This window comes from Panonychus citri, unplaced genomic scaffold (genome assembly GCF_014898815.1).
Source record: "Panonychus citri isolate SS breed McGregor unplaced genomic scaffold, ASM1489881v1 Contig00009, whole genome shotgun sequence".
NCBI classification, from domain to species: Eukaryota; Metazoa; Arthropoda; class Arachnida; order Trombidiformes; family Tetranychidae; genus Panonychus; species Panonychus citri.
The window spans coordinates 96899-115721 of record NW_026515414.1 but is presented as its reverse complement, the minus strand read 5'-3'; the positions used below and the strand labels follow the sequence as shown (position 1 = coordinate 115721).

The 18823-nt window shown below is 32.5% G+C and overlaps 4 protein-coding genes across 4 annotated transcripts; 1 reads left to right on the top strand and 3 right to left on the bottom strand.

Moving 5' to 3' along the window:
- Nucleotides 1–378: 378 nt before the first annotated feature.
- On the bottom strand, nt 379–1857 carry LOC128389714 (mannose-P-dolichol utilization defect 1 protein homolog). Its single transcript, XM_053349348.1, has 3 exons — nt 1834–1857; nt 1067–1458; nt 379–985 (listed from the first exon to the last, which is right to left on the bottom strand). The coding sequence occupies exons 1-3, from the start codon at nt 1855–1857 to the stop codon at nt 649–651; spliced, it is 753 nt and encodes a 250-aa protein (XP_053205323.1). The 3' UTR covers nt 379–648.
- Nucleotides 1858–3247: 1390 nt separating this feature from the next.
- On the bottom strand, nt 3248–3936 carry LOC128389706 (uncharacterized). The gene is made up of 2 exons (XM_053349337.1): nt 3461–3936; nt 3248–3394 (listed from the first exon to the last, which is right to left on the bottom strand). The coding sequence occupies exons 1-2, from the start codon at nt 3809–3811 to the stop codon at nt 3248–3250; spliced, it is 498 nt and encodes a 165-aa protein (XP_053205312.1). The 5' UTR covers nt 3812–3936.
- Nucleotides 3937–6754: 2818 nt separating this feature from the next.
- On the bottom strand, nt 6755–11571 carry LOC128389697 (uncharacterized). The gene is made up of 18 exons (XM_053349328.1): nt 11497–11571; nt 11349–11428; nt 11120–11276; nt 10920–11050; nt 10751–10844; nt 10509–10666; nt 10316–10447; nt 10011–10250; nt 9828–9938; nt 9635–9706; nt 9385–9535; nt 9135–9311; nt 8941–9064; nt 8656–8873; nt 8440–8595; nt 8073–8357; nt 7939–7997; nt 6755–7313 (listed from the first exon to the last, which is right to left on the bottom strand). The coding sequence occupies exons 1-18, from the start codon at nt 11546–11548 to the stop codon at nt 6870–6872; spliced, it is 2841 nt and encodes a 946-aa protein (XP_053205303.1). The 5' UTR covers nt 11549–11571; the 3' UTR covers nt 6755–6869.
- Nucleotides 11572–13859: 2288 nt separating this feature from the next.
- Nucleotides 13860–18534, top strand: LOC128389689 (uncharacterized). The gene is made up of 4 exons (XM_053349318.1): nt 13860–13880; nt 13925–14131; nt 14311–14758; nt 15212–18534. The coding sequence occupies exons 1-4, from the start codon at nt 13860–13862 to the stop codon at nt 18532–18534; spliced, it is 3999 nt and encodes a 1332-aa protein (XP_053205293.1).
- The last annotated feature ends 289 nt before the right edge of the window (nt 18535–18823 follow it).

Here is an 18823-nt window from a genome sequence, read left to right as displayed (position 1 = left end):
CCTGAAAAAAAAACTTACACAGGAAAACTCAAAAAAAAATCAGTCACATCATTTGATTAATTGAAAATGTCCATCACAATATTTATAATGTTACTAATTAAGGCGATAAGTAATCAGCTGTTAAGAGAAGACGATAAGAAACATAATTGTTTATCTTCTTTAATCATCTACTTGACACTTTTTCCATTTCCTCTTTTGATTACTTTCCATCCATATTTTTGATCAACTCTAAATATTTAATTACTCATCAATTATTTTAGTTTTAACGATTAAATCGTTAATGAATCTTTTTCTCAACTAATTAATTGAATGAAGAAAAAGATACAAAAAAGACTGAACCAAATTGAAAGAAAAAAAAAATTAGCTAAGAAAATAAAATTTATCCAAAATGAGAGATTTAATTTAGTAATAAGAAAAACTTGTAATTGTTGCACTTTTATCTTCATGTACTCAAAATTTACTAAGCAACTGATTAAGTAACTTTTTTTGTGTTTCTTGTTTTACTTTGATATACAAAATGGACTCAGATTTTGAGTTTTGTTTCCTTATTGAATTCATTGTAATGATGACAGTTAATTGTTTTTAATAATTGTTTCAATTTGCTTCGAGCTGGGAACTTAATTGTTTCATGATTTTTCATCAACTAGTTTACTTCTTCTTTTTCTTGGCTGATTTGGCCAAGAATTTGTTAGTATTTTCCCAATAGTAAAAGATTTGAGAGACGAGAATAAAGTTCGCCATCGATGCAACGGTGAAGTTAACGATCATTAGATTATCTTTTGTCTCTTGGATTGTGGTAAATATCCGAGCGATACAACCAAGGAAAAGGCAAGTAGCTGTGATAGCGGAACATTGACCAGTGTGTCCATTTCTGTAATTACTGATTCCTTGGATCATCTTACCACCGATTGCTAGAGGTAAATTTAATGATTGAAGGTACCACAAAATATCAATGGGAATTAGACCAGACATCAAACCTCCGAAGCTAAAATGAAAAACAATTTTCCAAATGATTAGTCTCCAATTTGTGTACATTTTATTTTGCTAATATTCTATGTCAACTTACCTTAGAGTGTAAAGAAATGAGAAAATTAAACAGCTCAATTTTTGATTGTTGTAGAAAAGAACAGCAAGACAGATGAGAAAATTTTCAACCAAGAGAAACAATGATTCACCCCAGGCACTAAATGGATAGTCTTTAGCAAAAGAGTAGCCACAGTTGAGAGAATAGGCAAACAGTTCTAGTGCTTGGCCATAGAAATTGATACCAGCGGAATTACGAGCACCAGTAATCTTGAAAAGTTGCGGTAATTTGATTAAAGATGAAGCAACAATAATAGAATAACCTAAACCTTTAAGCAATAAGAAAGTTGGCTTGTTCAGTCCATTGAATAGAGAAAATTTCAAAAGCTCTTCCACCACATATTCTATCGTTAGTAGTTGTTTTCTTTTTTTAAACTAAATATAATTTAGTAAAGCTTAAATTAAATGAACAGTTAAATGAGGAACCACCCCAAAGAAAATGGAAAACAATTGAAAATTAAAAGTAAAATTAAAGATTTTAAACGTACGGAAGATCAATAGAAAAATAATCAAATCAAGTCAGAAGAATGGGATTCAAAATCAAACTGTCAACACTATTTAAAAGTGAATCCTCTGAGTTGACAGTCATAAACCAATTTTCAACAGACGATAAATAATCTTAAGTTAAACAGTTAATTGATAATTAATTTCCATTTCGGAAAAATAAGTTGAAGACTAATTAATTCCACGAAAAAAAATCAACGATTAAAACTAACACTTTGAGAAGTTTAATCTTTCTTCATCACTGACCATCAATAACTGGTTGAGATTCATAAAGTCTAATTCAACAAAAATTAAGAACAAATAAACTAATCAGATATCTAATATGATGTAATTATTAATGATATATGAATTGTTGACAGTTTATCGACATATTGAGTGGGTCAAGAGTTTCTTACCCGACAATTGAGCCAAATTGTTTGACTAATTCACTTTCAACGACATGAATTGGTTTCCATAGGTAAAGGTAAGATGTTCCTAGAAACGGAACAGGAAACGGTCCATTAACATCAAATTTGCTCCAATAGTTGTATCTCCAACGCTGGAAGCTGAAAAAAGAAATGAAAGAAGATCGAGTCAACAATTAACTGATTGAAAATTAATTCTTACATGACCACGAAGCTGGAAAATAAAAATATGAACCAGTAAAACATCGTAACAGTTGGACAAAGACAATTAACTATGGAAATAATGACGTGAGAACCAAAGTGATTAAGTTGGGGAATCAAGTTAATTGTATAAATATTTGAAATAATTAACAGTCAATATGTTCTCCTTCACAATTAGTTTTAATTGTTACATCTTTTTCTCGTCTAATAATATCAACCAAGTAAACAATTTATTTCTTCTTAGTTGTTTCCTCATTTCGATTGAGAGAGAAGCAAATCACTCACTCGCAATCAGTTAACAATCGAGATGATATAATGATTAGCTAATTAACCATAGTTTAGTTAATGTGAATAACATGTAATAAATGTAACTAAAGTGAAATAGTTAATCAGATCATAATACTAATTGAAGGTGTGTTGATAATTAGCGATAGATGAACAAAATTAAGCTACGTTCTAATCATTGAAGGTCAATTTTATTATAACGATTCAAGGTTTAGATTAATGGATAATGGATTTAATTGATTATAAGAGCACAAATAAATAATAACATTGTTGATGACCAACGAAAGTTGACCATTTGAGAGGGAAAAGTTCAAAAGAAACCATTGAAACACCAATTCCATTTTCATATTTGCCGATTGAGAGTCGATCAACTTAGCATTTATTAATTTCTGATTGCTCATCTAATACTTTCGTTGTCCATTTGAAACTTTGACCATTACTTGAGTTTATCAAGGTGAAAATCTTCAAACCTTTGACTCGTTATTTGTCTTTTGCAACTAAAAGCAATTTTCTCATGTTCCAAACTTAGATGATAAAAAACTGAGTTTACAGATATTGGATGAAATGGTTTCAACAATGATAATTACTTAATGAAAATGGGTTGATTGGACTATTATTGGATAACTTCTATGGATCAAAGATTGAGAGGTTATGTGGGACGTAACAATCAAATATTCTTAGTATTGACCTTTCATCAGGTCAGAATTTTTTTTCGCAATTTGACAGAGAAAATGCTTTAGTTTGGAACTTTTCCTTATTTTAATGGGCAATCATTGGTAAAGGAAATTAGCAAGAGTAATGCTTAGTGTTAGTGTCAATGTGAACATTGAAGTGATAAAATTGGTGTTAATTACGAATAAATTTCCAAAGGTGAAGCCAACATTTTTCCAAAGCATTCGATTAATTAGAGTATCATTCTAGTTTAGTAAATGGAAAAGAAATAGTTTACTACTGAATCAATTTATTCTCTTAGTGACATTTACCTCGTATTGTAATTGTTGAGTTCTTAATGAGAAAGAGATATTGTATAAATCTTCTAATCCATAAGTCGCAATTTGATTGATCGAAACAAGTCGAACTGTAAGGTAGGCGACTAAGATGGAATCAGTCACCATAAAAAGAATCCAAATGACATTTTTTACATGACCAAAGGCGAATACAGCATTTACAACCCCAAAGACTCCGCAATTTATATATGATACGGTTATGAAATATCGAGCAAATTTTTCGATTGACTGAGAAGCTAAAACGGCGTAACTGTAATCAGATCGAATCTTTTTCAACTGTTGTAACATAATTGTCGGTGTTTCATGACGAGAAAAGTTTTTAATCATAGTATTTATCGAGTCGAAAGCGGCTTCCAAACAGATACAAGAATCAATGACTATGTTCAGTAAGAATAGATTGCCAAGACAGGAAAAAAGCTGAAGAAAATAGCGAAGAGTCCATGACAAGCTTATAACTGTACTATCAGAATTTTTTGGAACAAATAAAGTGAGGATATTGTAAGAAATCATCAATATGCTCAGAGTGATATATTTTATTCGACGTTTTCGTTTTATCATCAAAACAGAATCAGAATTTTTATCGAGACTGAGATCACTTAGATAACGAAAGTAATCACGAAAATTTGACCAGTTCAAAAAGAACATATTTCCTGATTGCAAGCATATTGTGAGAAACAGAATCACTCTACGTATTGACCGAAGCGAAAGTAGTCCGTTCGATACGTAAAAGCCATACCAATCAAATGCCCAAGAAATCAATTCGGTTGAACTGGTGATACCGATCGTGAATATTAGGAACCATTTAGGTAAGGATGAGAATACCCATTTAGATGGGAACATAAAACTAATGAGAATAATCGAATTATTAACATTACATTTCGAACCATTAGAACCTTCCATGTTTTAATTTCTGAAGAATTGGACCAATTTCTTACAATTTAACAATTTAAACTAATCACCTTTCTATTATGGATACATAGTAGTAATAATAATACCGATTCTCTCCCAGTAAACTAGATGATTGATTGTATTATAAATTCAATTTGCTTGGAACTTGGAAAAATAAGATTGATAGAACCACTATTAATAAAAAAAAATTGATTTTAATAAACTCGATTATAGCATAACCTAGGATTCAATGTAATGAAAAGATTTGACTGTTTATCTTCAATAGAAAATGATTTCAAACTTACATGAATTGGTGATTAATTAATTCAATGAATAACAAAAAGGTTATGAGGTTTATTGAGCAATTGTCAATTAACTTCTCTCCAGATTGAGAAAGGTGAAATAGATTTCCTGAATGATCAGTTTGGTCTCGAGTCTCATCAAAAATATCAGTTATCAAATTGCTGAACCAGTTGATGCTCGATTAACTTGTAAAATTGAATTTTGATTAATCTTAATTGTGTAAAGTGGTGAATCAATTGTATCGATTTGTGATGTATTTGGAAAAGGCATTGGAACTTCAAACCAATTGGCATCAATAAAACGGACTCGAACTTGCTCATGGTCCGATCCAATCACTTCGACATCAATACTTGCAATTTCATTCGAAAATCTAGATCCTCTTAATCGGATCAATTTAATTGTTATACCATTTTCCATTATCAAGCTTCTAAATCACAAAACTTTGATAATCACTTGGAAAATAACAATCAGGTATTCAAATTTTGAAGAGAGAGGCAAATAAAAGATGAGATGATTTGATTATTTACCTTGATAGCTATTCCAACATCAACCTCGTTTCTCAGAAAATTCTTGATTGATCAACATGACAATCAAATTGCAATTTAATATCAATCGGACAAAATTTTTTCACAATTATAAGTTACAATCACGATCAATGTGATCAATGGAACTTAGAAAACTTGGTAACAGTCATAACAATCAACACAATTATTAATATGATGATTCAAATCAATAAATGTAAATTTAGTTAATTTAGTAGATTCTGATTCGTCAAAGTTAATCAATCAACTTAATGTCGGACTTTTATCAGGAATAACAAAAAAAAATTAATAAAAACCAAATTATCTAAATAACCTAATTTGATAGTTGAAATAAAGAAAATGATTCAATTAAAGAAGTTCTATTTACTGGTGATGAATTCAACAAGTAGACTTGAAACAATTGACTCTTGGTTGATACTGTGGTCTTCGTTTATATTAATCCGGGATTTATAATATGAATCAGAGGGAGTTAATCGTGAAACAAATGCTGATTTTGTTGACCGATAATTAGAAAAGGAATAGTTCAAATATGTTGATGATATTTGGTCCAATCAATAGACTAACAGAGTGAAAAGTGATAATTAATAATTATAAATAGAAAAGGCAAGTGCATCTCTCTTGTTGTTCCCTCTATTATCTGACAAACTCTTTGATTTTCCCATTTGATTAAAGAGAAAATAATTACAATCTTTCAATTATCATTATTATTGATACATTTTTACATTTACCATTACATTATCCCACCTTTTCACAATCAAAGTGTTTTAGATCAATTTAGTGATAATAGTGATAGTGATTTGTTTCAGAGAAAATTAATTAATTGTGCTTAGATTATACAATCAACCAGTAATTTACATTGTAGTTGAGTTTATCCTAACTAAACTATTATAACAAAATAAAAAAACTATTATTATTAGAGAGAGCCAAAGTTACTAAACATGGGATAGTAAGGTGGGTGGAGGGGCCATTTGGTGTTGAAAACAAGACTCCAAAGAGCAAACAAAAATCATTTTTCCCTCTACAATTAAAGATTAATAGATTAATAGATTTCCATAAAGTCACAATTTTCCCAAACCTCACCAATTTTCTGAGTCCAATGAAGGTGACATTAGAGAGGCAATTAGGTTATTTCATGAATGGGATGCTGGTATAACGGAATTTGATTGGATAAATGAAGAGACTACTAGAGAGATTTATCTTTACAGGCATTTCGATAATTAATGTAACTTGAAGGTGATGAAAAGGGAAATTTTTATTATTTGTTTTCATTAATCACTACTAATCGTCTAACTAATCTTCTTTAATCTTGATTCAATTGTTTTTGCTGGATTAGGTGAATATGTTGACGAATTAAATTCGCAAAATTTACGATACATTCTGATAATGGTAATTATTTAAATAATTAAATTGTTTTTCGTAATCACTACAATAATTAATGCAAAATATAAGTACATGACTGATTATCTTCAATAAATAGATTTCAAATTCATTGGTGATTAAATGATTGAACAAACGCCCGAAAAGTTTATTATAATAATGGAGTTTATTTCGTGATTATCAATAATTTGTAAAAAATATTTAATTTATTCCATTTTGATTGTGATTTTAACACTTGAATTTCGAATCATTTAGTGACTAAGGTCAAACCAATACTACAAATTGCTTTTGTAGTCAGAGTAGCCATCAGCTTCAGGCTCTTCATCGTTCACTTGTCGCTCCCAAGTGAAACTTTGCTCGTTCCACGTACCTTGAGCAATTCGACTTGATAATGTTTTCATCTTCAAATATGCAATCGGAAGTCCAATACCGAATAAGAAACCAGTGGCTATGAAGATCAAAATTATTCCAAATGCTGCTGATCCGCTGGTACCTTTTTTTTCGGTGGGAGCTGGTTGTCTTTTCTTATTCGAGTTCTTAACTAGTTCGTAATTGGAACAATTCGTCGCATCTGTGGTTGCAGTCTTCGAATCTTTGACCGAGTATTTCGATAATGAACAAGTACTTGTCGATCGACCTGTTGGACAGAAGTTGAACGATTGACAAGAGTCCAAATCATCAGTCCAACTGTAACATAAAGCGGCACATTGATCATACAGCTTTTCTCAGTAACTTTCGCCGAGTTCTCAACTAATTAGTCGAGTTCCCATTTGGTTTCGTCAATCCGACAGAGGGCAGAGTTTTTTTCAATTAGTTCTCAGTGAGTTTCGCAGATTCTCAGATCATTTAGTCAAGTTCTCGATGAGTTTAGTCTATTCGCTTTTACATTGAGTAGAAAATTAAACTTTTTGATTAAAATTCATTTTTTAATTTTTTCTTTAAATTTTTATTACTCAAGACTTGATCAGTTTTCGAATGCGATTCTTCTCATCCCTTTTCTTAGATCTTTTTGCTATTTTCAAATGTGAATCGTATTCGAAAATTGATCAAAACTCAACAATAATAACATAAAAATCTGAGCAATTATTCAATGAAAATTTAAAGAAAAAATTAAAAAATGAATTTTAATCAAAAAGTTTAATTTTCTACTCAATGTAAAAGCGAATAGACTAAACTCATCGAGAACTTGACTAAATGATCTGAGAATCTGCGAAACTCACTGAGAACTAATTGAAAAAAACTCTGCCCTCTGTCGGATTGACGAAACCAAATGGGAACTCGACTAATTAGTTGAGAACTCGGCGAAAGTTACTGAGAAAAGCTGTAATTTAAATTGAATTCGACGTGAAAAGTTTCCGATACAAGTTTTCTTCCTGTGGGCTGATACATATTCGAAACTTTAGCTAAAGAAAATAAGAAAACAATAGTCATATTAATAATTGTTCATTTTTTCTAACCCTTCCACTAATTAGACTTACGAATGTAAATTTCGCAGTCAGAATCATATTCGGTGCCCGAATCGGTATAAAATCCACCCATGGTACAAGTCGTGCCACAACTTTGGAATGAGACACAGTTTTCATCTGAACTACATTCTGAGGCACATTGATAGACATTCAATTCTAGTGGAATCGAAGATAATGATTTGAATTGGCGATTTCTGATCACTGAGTAATCGAGTAAATTGTTTTTGGTATAAACTGCGCAGTTTGAGTCACTCTTGGCCAGATCAATTGGAGCTTTTTGCGGGGTCATATTCGTAACTAAACATTCACTTGTTTTCTCTCCAGAACAATAAGAAAAGTTCGACATTCTAATTCATCTGAGTTTTGCAATTTCGATAACAGTCAGAAAATGTTTTCACGTTCGCAGCCACAGCAACATTTGGATCGTTGGCTCTCAACTTTTCGTCAGAATGAGAAAGGCGAAAAAGATTTCCTGAATGATCAGTTTGATCTCGAGTTTCATCAATAATATCAATTACTTTGTAATCGACTGGTTCTGAAGAAAAAGGATAAAATGGTTAGAAATTAAGACAAAAAAGTTCGATATAAAACCTACTCCAGAATCTATCAGTCAATGAGACTGTTTTGTAAGCTGTATCTCGAAGTAAACGGGATTGAAGATCTTTGTTTGTTATTTCATGAACCATTCGATTTAAATTGTGTAATGGTATTTGGAACACTTGACAGGCTTGACCTTTTTTATCATCTTCTTTGACATTTTCGATTCCTTTCATGATACCACAAATATTAATCGTTGGACAGAAGAGCACAATACTTTTTGCAATATAAAACAATAAGAAAATCAATTCAATCTAATAAAAGTTACCATTATTAAACTCACTCGAAATCAGAATAATCAGTTGATAAAATGCTTAGACAGTCAATTTCTCCTGCAGTTTTGACTGTTCGTGACAGTGACTTAAAAGTATTATCGCTAACAGAGTAAGTTTTGGGTGAGAATACATCTGATACGAAAGAGAATGAATTTTCGGTCAGTGGGAAGCGAAAATATTAGTTGGGTTATAATTTATTCACCTAGTAGATTTGGTGCTTCAAGAAAATCGATTCTGATATCAATCGTCAAAGTACTGAAAGTAACGGCCATTTCAATTATTCTCAATGGACTAAGGTCATAGTTGATAAGTAGGGACTGTCTGAAGTGCTCTTTTAATGCGTACACGTTATCTTCAGCGAACTTCATACAGTTCGGTGCTAAAAATTAGATTAAATTATGAAAGTTTTTATTGATTTGACATTTCATCAACGAATGTATTAATAATATTACCTTGGCATCCTAGTTGAAAGGTAAGTGTCTTGTCACCAGTGAAGTATTTACATCCAGCCAATGAAAACTTATCATGAAATTTGGATTCAGATTCTACAACTCGGAAATCCAAGTAATCTCTCTGAATAACTTCAACGAGTTGTAATTTTTGCTAATCAATATTAATTAAGAGAAAGTATTAGTTTGTCGTATGTATTTATAATAATAATCAATTAGATTTTTAAATCAAATTTTTGGTAAAAATAATTACCTTGGTGTCTAATCTGTAGCAATTAATTATCGTTGCAACAATCAGGTATCCATTAAAAGCAACTTTGCTAGTCTAAAAGGTCGAGAGAAAAGCAAATTATTAAATAAACTTTTCAAAATTCAGAAAATCAAATTAAATTTAGTTCTTATTAAAACTATTAATAGTTTAATGAATTAACCTTGGTTTAACTTACAGTTTCAGTGAAATATTGAGTAACCACAACCTTATCGTATTTATCGTTATTAGTGATAGTGTTATACCGAATCGATTCCCATGCTTTCACCGCGAATCCAGGTCGATTTTCCTGAGAAAGGAAACAGAAAACATTCATGATTATAAATTAATCGTTGAAGATTGACTAGTATCTTTTACTTACAAGGACCATTTCACCTAAATACCTGTAATGTCCATCCAGCAGAAGTAATGTTTTTAAACTAAACTGATTTGTCAATTGGTCAACACCGGGTGATGTTTTTTCAGCTATCGAGATGTTACAAGATCCTCCATCTTGAAATATATTAACTATTCCGAGGGAATAGTCATAAAGAGCTTCCATTTCAACGCCAAGAGGTGATGTTTTCAAACGCATCAATTTTAGCTTATCATTGGCATGTATCTATTAATAGTTGTGAGGGTTAACTATTGTTATCAAATCTTTAAATATTCAAGCTGATCTCTTACCTCGCTGATACTTTTAGTAGTTGTTGCACCAGTAATTGTTTCCGAAAGTATGAAATGGACAAGATGGGAATTCAATGTTGGTAAAGGTAACGTATCTTCATAGTAAGTTGAACAGCCGATTCCTGGAAGTGGCTGTGAAACAAAGGCGATTGATAAGTTGACTGGAGAAGAGCTTCTTAACAAATTATCTTACGTTGACAGTTTTTGATAAATCTTTAGTCGAGTCTGACTTTTGATAGTAAATGTCCAAAATTAAATCCTCGTTCATTGAATCAAGTATAGATGATGGGTCACTCCCACTGAAAGCAATTCGACTCGGTGCTTGTAGACCTGATTTTTTATCCAAATTAGCTGATTTGATAAGGTGAATGTGAGCAAAAATTGAAATTTAATCAAAGATAATAATCAAACACCAAGAGGTGATAATTAACTTACATTTGTAATAATAAGTGATATTCAATTTATCGTTGATATCGGCTGTGAAACTTTTCATTATCTTACCTCTCACATTTTCATTGTCACTCTTTTCCTGATTTGTTGATTAGATTGAAAATAAAATCATTAGATTGTAAAATTTTGTTATTGACTTGATATTTAACGTTACCCTAATTAGTGAACTATGTCCGAGACGATAAAGTATCGATGGTCCCATGGCTACTAACAAACTCGTCAATCGCTTATTGATCCCAGGCAAGAGTTGAGAGCTCGACAATTTGTATAATGAACAATCGATACCTTACCGAAAAAAAAGTCAACAATTACTTTCAATTTAACAAGAAGTGATAATTAATTTAAAAAATTTACCCATAATCACTTTACGCTCATCACTGTCCTTTCCGTTTCCGTCCGTCATATTGTAATAAACATTGAATGTATTTTTAGGTGAATCAACTACAATCATTCCGTTAATTGTTGATTTGGATGAAATAAACTCTTTCATAAAGTATTTATCTCCATTGCTCTGTTAATTATAACAATCAATTAATTTAGTAATAGTTTCAATTTCCAGATTAAAACATTGATTAATATTTACCAAGTCTTTTAACGTTGCATCAATAATGTAATTACCCTTTGGTAAATTCAACGGTAAGTCCATCAATGAAGTAATTGTAGCTGAGAGAATAATTTGATTGAAATATTAATCAATTGCTAACAATTAGCTAAGTTTAATATAAGCTTACCTGAATTACCAGAAATAATCACCAAACAAACACTTAACAATAAAGGTAACATTTTCAAGCTGATACTTGGCGATGGTTATACTTTTTAATGTAGTAACTTGTTAACGTAGTTGAATTTTAATGAAAAAAAAGTTAATGAGTAGATGTAATTTGTTTTAATTGTTATCAATAAATTGTCGATAGAATCAAGATAAGGGTTGTAACAGTAGTAAAGAAATCGGATGATGCACCCGGAAACTGGATTTTCTCCCGGAAGTGGGAGAAACTGACCAAAGTGGTTGCAACCAAGACTTCCGGTGGGAACTTCTGCCAGTGGGTGGAAGTATCTTCCGGGTGCATCACCCACTTCCGGTGGTAACAATTTTAACCCGATTTGGGTGAAATTTTTTTCTGATTTTAACTCAATTAAAGTGAATTTTATTTCTCTTTCTTTTTGCAACTTTTTTTCTCGTTAATTAATTTTGTTATTGGTATGAGTAATTTTTGCAAACGTTTACATTTATTTAATCTTATTTTTTGATGATGTAATTTTGCACTTAAATTACAAACTTTTTGTTTTATTGAGCAATTAAAGGAATGATAAAAAAAACGTAATTCAGCAAATTGCTAAACCAAAGACTAAATATTTGGGTGACCGGCCAATCGGTTCAACTCTTTCAGGAGGTAATCGTTGCACCGATCGAAGGTAATGACCAATTCTTTTAAAGATGAAAATTCCGATCGGTTGTTTTCGTAGGCGAATTGAGCCCGATTTACCATATCCTCACGTATGGTGTTAAGAAATTCGACCAGGGCCAAATGTTGAGCTCGTTGCCGGCGGGTTATGTCCTGGCATTCCTCCACACACTTCGGAGATGTTAACATTATCACGGACTCTTAAGTCCAACATGTTAAGTTTTTCATTTATGGATTTATTATCCTGAACAAGGATGGTAAGAAGAGAATTCATGCTCATCAGAGCATCACTAATTGTTTCTATCTGTTTATTTACAGATGAATCTGTAAAGATTGAGAGATCACCAAGGGATGATGATGATGATGTAGAAGGAACTGGTGATGGTGGCGGTGGTGGTGGAGATGATACTGATTGTGGTGGTGGTGGTGAAGGAACACCCAACTCAATTTCCATTTCCTCGACATCATCGATTACCCGTGAAACCCTTTCGAGGAAGTTGGTCACAAAACTTCTCCGTTCAGGGTCGGTTATGGTTTCACTAATGATGAGGCGGGTTTCAATTAAGTCGTACAAAAGACTCATGATTTTATTTAGAGGGAACAAATTAAAATGAAGTGATCAATTAAACAAATAGATTAAAACTGATAAGATTATGGGTTAATCTAAACTGATCTAAAAACCGTTTGAAGATTAAGATGATGATAATCTAATTGACCAATGGGATTAATCTGATGTAACCCTTTAAGGAAATGACATGTTAATTACTCTATCTGGGTGCTAATTGGGGTTAAATTTTTTAACATGGGTCCCTATGGGGGAAAATGATTTTTCATGATAATCCAAAGGGGGTGGGTGTTAAAATTCTGAAAAAAATCAGGAACAAATCCTGCAAACAACCAAAGCCTATGAACTATAAACCAAGTTTGTAAGGTCAAAGGCAAAAAGGTTTTTTTTCACAATTTTTCCCCCCTTTTTCCCCCTTTTTTTCTATTGGTGCTAGAGCATCATGGTTGGTATCATTGGATAGAGGAGGAAAAAAAAGTGCCAAATGCGCCTATTTTCATCTTTGTCAGGTCAAAGGCTTAAAGGCTAGAGGTCTTAGTAACTTTTGTCACGTGACAAAAAAATTATCTCAGGAAGTATAAGTGCTAGAGACATGAGACTAATGTCAATCGATAGAGCTCATCGAGAAACATTAGAAAAAAATATTGGTTGACCTCTAAGCCCCACCCCCTTCCGGGCGCAAATCCTTCAATGTTACGGTCAATGTTAAGTCTATGGGAGAAAATTTTTTTCCTGGAAATGATGTAATAATTGAACGTTTTACATGTTAAATTGACGTGAGAAAATCGTTAGCGGTATCCTTTGATCTCAACAACCAATCAGAATTGAGATTTTCCTAAATTTCCATGTATCATGACTGAGTTACCAGAATCCAATTCTGAACATAAATAATTATATTTCAAACTATACTGAACCTATCTGATGATGTTTTCATCATGATAAATTCAATCTCTACACCAAAAATTCAGTTCTAAAAGTATACTGTAAATCTTGTATATCAATAGTTGTATATAAGTAAAAGATTTTTCTCTCCATTTCTTGTCAATCAAAGTAAGTCTATTGTTACCACAATACGATAAACATTTATCTCTCTCCTGTTACATCACATCTGTTAATTATTAAAATGGTAAGTCCTTATAACTTGGTTATCATTTCTCTTCATTTCTCTTGTTGTTTCTCTCTCTCCAGGAATCATCAAATCAACTCTCCAAGAACCAGAAGAAGAAGGAGAATAAAAGGAAAAGACGTCAGAAAGCCATCAGTGAAGGTAACCTTCGAGCTAAGATGGCTTATCTTGAGAAGAGAGCTGCATATACTCAGCGAGCAGCTATGACTAACCACGAGTTGGGTCTTTATTATATTGAACAAGCTGGAAAATGTCCAGATATGTTCCTAGTATATATGGAAAGGGCCAATTATTATCTTACTCTTTCTAGGAAACATGAAAATAATTCAAACATGTATTTTCATAAATCGAGAGAAGAGTATAAAAAATTAAAGAGAAATGAAGAGAAATGAAACCAACCTATTGTTATCATCTTTTATTTCGGTTAACTAATTATTTTTCTTTACAGGGTTTTACTTGTCCTTGTTGTGACCTCAGGTCTTTCACTTTAGGTGATTATTTATCTCATCAATGTCAGTGTTCCTACAGTGTCTGTAGAATGAGTGATGTGTTCGCCACAACCGATTCACCGCAACAGTTACCACAGTTAACTTCATCAACAGTACCATCTTTGAACGATCAATTATCGTCAAACATTGATCACTTATTCGCTCAACTGTCTGAGATGATTTCCCAAGAAGTGATCAACAATCAACCAGTGCCACAGTCGTCTCCGTCATTTTCTCAAGAAGTTGATGCTCTATTCAGTCAATTTTGTGAAGAGCTGGGTCAACAATCAACATTACAACAAATATCATTGGAGGATATTGATGATTTATTACGGGATACACAAGTAGAGAATGAACAATCAATCTTACCTGTTACCGGAGTACCCACTTCAGTTATCAAGTTTGCTGGTACTAATAAATTAACTACAATTATTGAAAAGATACCGGATTTTATTGATCTTGTATCACCATCACCATCACCATCACCATCACCATCACCATCACCATTACCATCACCATTACCATCACCATTACCATCATCATCAGCACCATCACCATCACCATTACCATTACCATTACCATCACCATTACCATCACCATTACCATCATCATCAGCACCATTACCATCATCATTATCATCATCATCATCAGCACCATTACCGTCACCAGCAGAAGAAGAAGATGATTATCAACCCAAGATTATTCAAGACCGACCTTCTGTCAAACGTGTCTCAGTGCAACAAGATGAACCAGTTAAAAAGAGGAAGACAGTGTCTTTACTCTTACCATCAAACAAATTCGAACTAATGGCGACCGCGATTGAAAATACATTTGCTGTGTATAGATGTGTTCTCTCTTCAGTTTATGATGTCAGTACCTTAATCAATGTAATGTTTAATGAAATAATAAGGGTATTATCTCATGAACTATTGGTTAAAAAGTTGATAAAATTCCATTTCTGTTTACATATGACCTTTGAGAAAGATAATGGTAATGAAGGAATTGTACAAAAAATGGACTACATCTGGACAAGGTTAACAACTTTGATGCAGGCCGATGATATTATCAATTTAGTTACTGATTCTCTCCATGGATTAGAGTCTCAAATAGATGAATATTCTCAAAGAGGAAGTGGATGGCGTCTGATAAAAATTGATACAATTGAACTTCGCATCTTAAAGTTCAGACCAATTAAAGGTGGTTGCATGCAACATCCTCTTCCAACAGAGTTGATGAAGAAGACAAAGTCCATACGAACTGTTAAATGTATAACTGATTGTTTCATGTATAGTGTATTAGCTGGTCTTCATCCGCTGGATCATGCTGAACGAACATCGAGATATAGTGACCTTATTGATAGGTATGATTTTTCTATGGTTCGTGGCATAGTCGAATTACACCAAATTTCTCGATTTGAGAAGAGAAATAACATCTCAGTGAATGTTTATACATTTGATGAAGAGGATAAAATTGTGATTCCACTCAAAGTAGTCAAAGATGAATGTTCTAAACATGTAAACTTATTTTTGTACAATGAACATTTTCATACAATCACTCGTCTTGAATCTTTTGTGCGAGGTAAAAATCACGCTTACTGCTGTCCAAGATGTCTCTATCATTTTCGAGAAAGACAAAAACTAAGTGATCATCTTGAGTTTTGTAAAAAAGTCGACCCACAACGTGTATCAATGCCAAGTGGTGAATATCTTCACATCTGTCGTAATAAATACAACAAAGAGTCAAAGCATCCTTTTATGATTTACGGTGACTTTGAAACTCTGTCAATTCCAACAGCTAATGTTACTGGTGAAATTAAACTTAATGAACCATGTAGTTTTGGTTTGATTGTGGTTAACTGGAGACAAGAAGTGATCCATTCAAAATTTTATCGTGGAAATGATGTGGCTCTTGTTTTCCTTAGAGAATTGTTAAATTTGCAACCATTTCTTGATCAATACTTCAAAGACAATACTTTCCCCAACGTAAATATGACACCAAATGATGAACTGATAATGCGTAATTCAAAGTATTGTCACATTTGTTTGCGAGTACTCGGTAAAGGTACAATTGTTCGTGATCATGATCATCTAACCGGTAAATTCAGAGGAGCGGCCCATCAGGAATGTAATATTAATTACCAAGTACCCAAAGATGTTCCTGTGGTTTTCCATAATTTGAAAAACTTTGATGGTCACATCATTATCAAAGCCCTAGAAAGTGGAATGTTCAACAGGCCACCGACCATCCTCGCACATACAATTGAAAAGTATATTGGATTTCAACTGGATAGATTCAAGTTCATTGATAGTTTGGCATTTTTACCATCTAGTTTGGATACACTTTCATCCCAATTAAATGTGGATAAAAAAGAAAAATTTATTAAACAGGCGTTTCCAGGAGATGTTTCACTGTTATTGAAGAAAGGATCTCTTCCATATGAGTATCTGGATTCACATGAGAGGTTCAGTGAAACATCATTACCTCCCATCGAAAAATTTTACTCTACATTGACTGATTCAAATATAAATCAAGAAGTGTATGATCATTTGAATGAAATTTGGACCAAATTCAATTGTCAATCATTAGGTGATTTCCATGATATTTACCTAAAGGTTGATGTTTATTTACTTGCTGCAGTGTTTGAAAATTTCAGGGGGACAAGTATTGAATTTTTCAACATTGATCCACCTCATCATTGGTCAGCACCAGGCTTAACATGGGCTGCAGCACTTAAAACAACTTGCATCAACCTCACTTTGTTTTCTAATCTGGACATGTTGATGATGATTGAAAAAGGGATCAGAGGAGGATTAACTATGGTCAGCAAGAGACATGTTGTCGCTAATAATCCCCAAGTTCCCAATTATGATCCATCAAAGCCACAAACTCACATTATTTACTTGGATGTGAATAACCTTTATGGGTATGCAATGACTCAAAGATTACCTGTTAGAGGATTTAAGTGGGTTGACATTAATTCATCAGATACATTATTAGATGATATTTTATCAACACCAGATGACAATGATTATGGTTTCTTTGTTGAAGTAGATCTAGAGTATCCTCCAGAGATTCACGATCTACATAATGATTACCCTCTTGCACCAGAAAGGAGAGAGATCACAAGGGAAGAGCTGAGTGATTACCAAAAGTCACTTCTTGTGAATGTTGAATCACAAGGTGTTAAATATCGACCAACACCAAAATTAATGACTACATTTTATAAAAAGGAGAAAATGGTTCTTCATTATCGAACTTTAAAGTTCTACAAGGAAAAGGGAATGTTAATAACAAAACTCCATCGTGTTATCACCTTCTACCAAGAGGTCTGGCTCAAGACATATGTTGATTTCTGTACTGTACAGAGACAATTAGCTACCAACACTGCTGACAGTAACTTTTGGAAGCTGAATGTTAATGCTCTTTATGGGAAAACTATTGAAAATGTAAGGAATCATCTCAATGTAGTTGCAGTTGATACACCTAGTAGAGCCAACTTCCAACTGAGAAAAGAGCTTTGTGAACGGTTCTTGATCTTGAACGATAATTTGGCTCTGGTTCAGATTAAAAAAGCAAGAGTTGTCATGAACAAGCCAATATCAGTAGGATTCTCAATTCTTGAACTTGCTAAATTAAAAATGTATGAATTACATTATGATAAGTTCAAGAATCATTTCAATGATAAGATTCAGTTGATTTACACTGATACTGATTCTCTCATCTATGAAGTTGAAACTGATAACTTGACACAAGATTTTCAATCATTGTTGGAAATCATGGACTTTTCCAATTATGACCCTTCCAGTCCCCTCTATTCAACTGATAATCACCGAAAGATTGGTTACTTGAAGGATGAAATGGGTGGAAAGCCAATTCATGAATTCATTGGGATCAAACCAAAGCTCTATGCTTTCAAGACTGATGATGGTACCAAGAAAGTGGCCAAAGGAGTTCAGAGGTCAACATTGAAGAATAAAATTGATTATGATGATTATGTTAGGTGTTTATTTGATGAGAATGTACATAGTGAAAATGTAACAAGATTAGGGTCACGAAATCATCAAATTAGTTTAATTAAACAAAACAAAATAGCTTTATCACCATTTGATGATAAGAGATTTCTTTTAAATGATAAAATTAATAGTTATGCTTATGGTCATCATAAATCAAATGAAACATTGTAAATAAATTTAAAAATAACTTTATTAATCCATTAAATGAATTTTCAACATATTGATCAATACAATTTCATTTTGAATATGTTTACAAGCTCGGAATAACTTGTAAAAGTTATTAAGTTCATGAACTGATAAAATAAAAAGAATACAAAAATAACCACAGGCTACAGATAAATTGCCTTGGTATTTGGTAGGATTAAATAAATAATAGCGGGATACTCTTTCAATAAAAGTCAAAATAGAGCCTTGCGGTGCTCTTCCAAAAGAGTCAAAGTAATGGGCGATTTTATTTCTG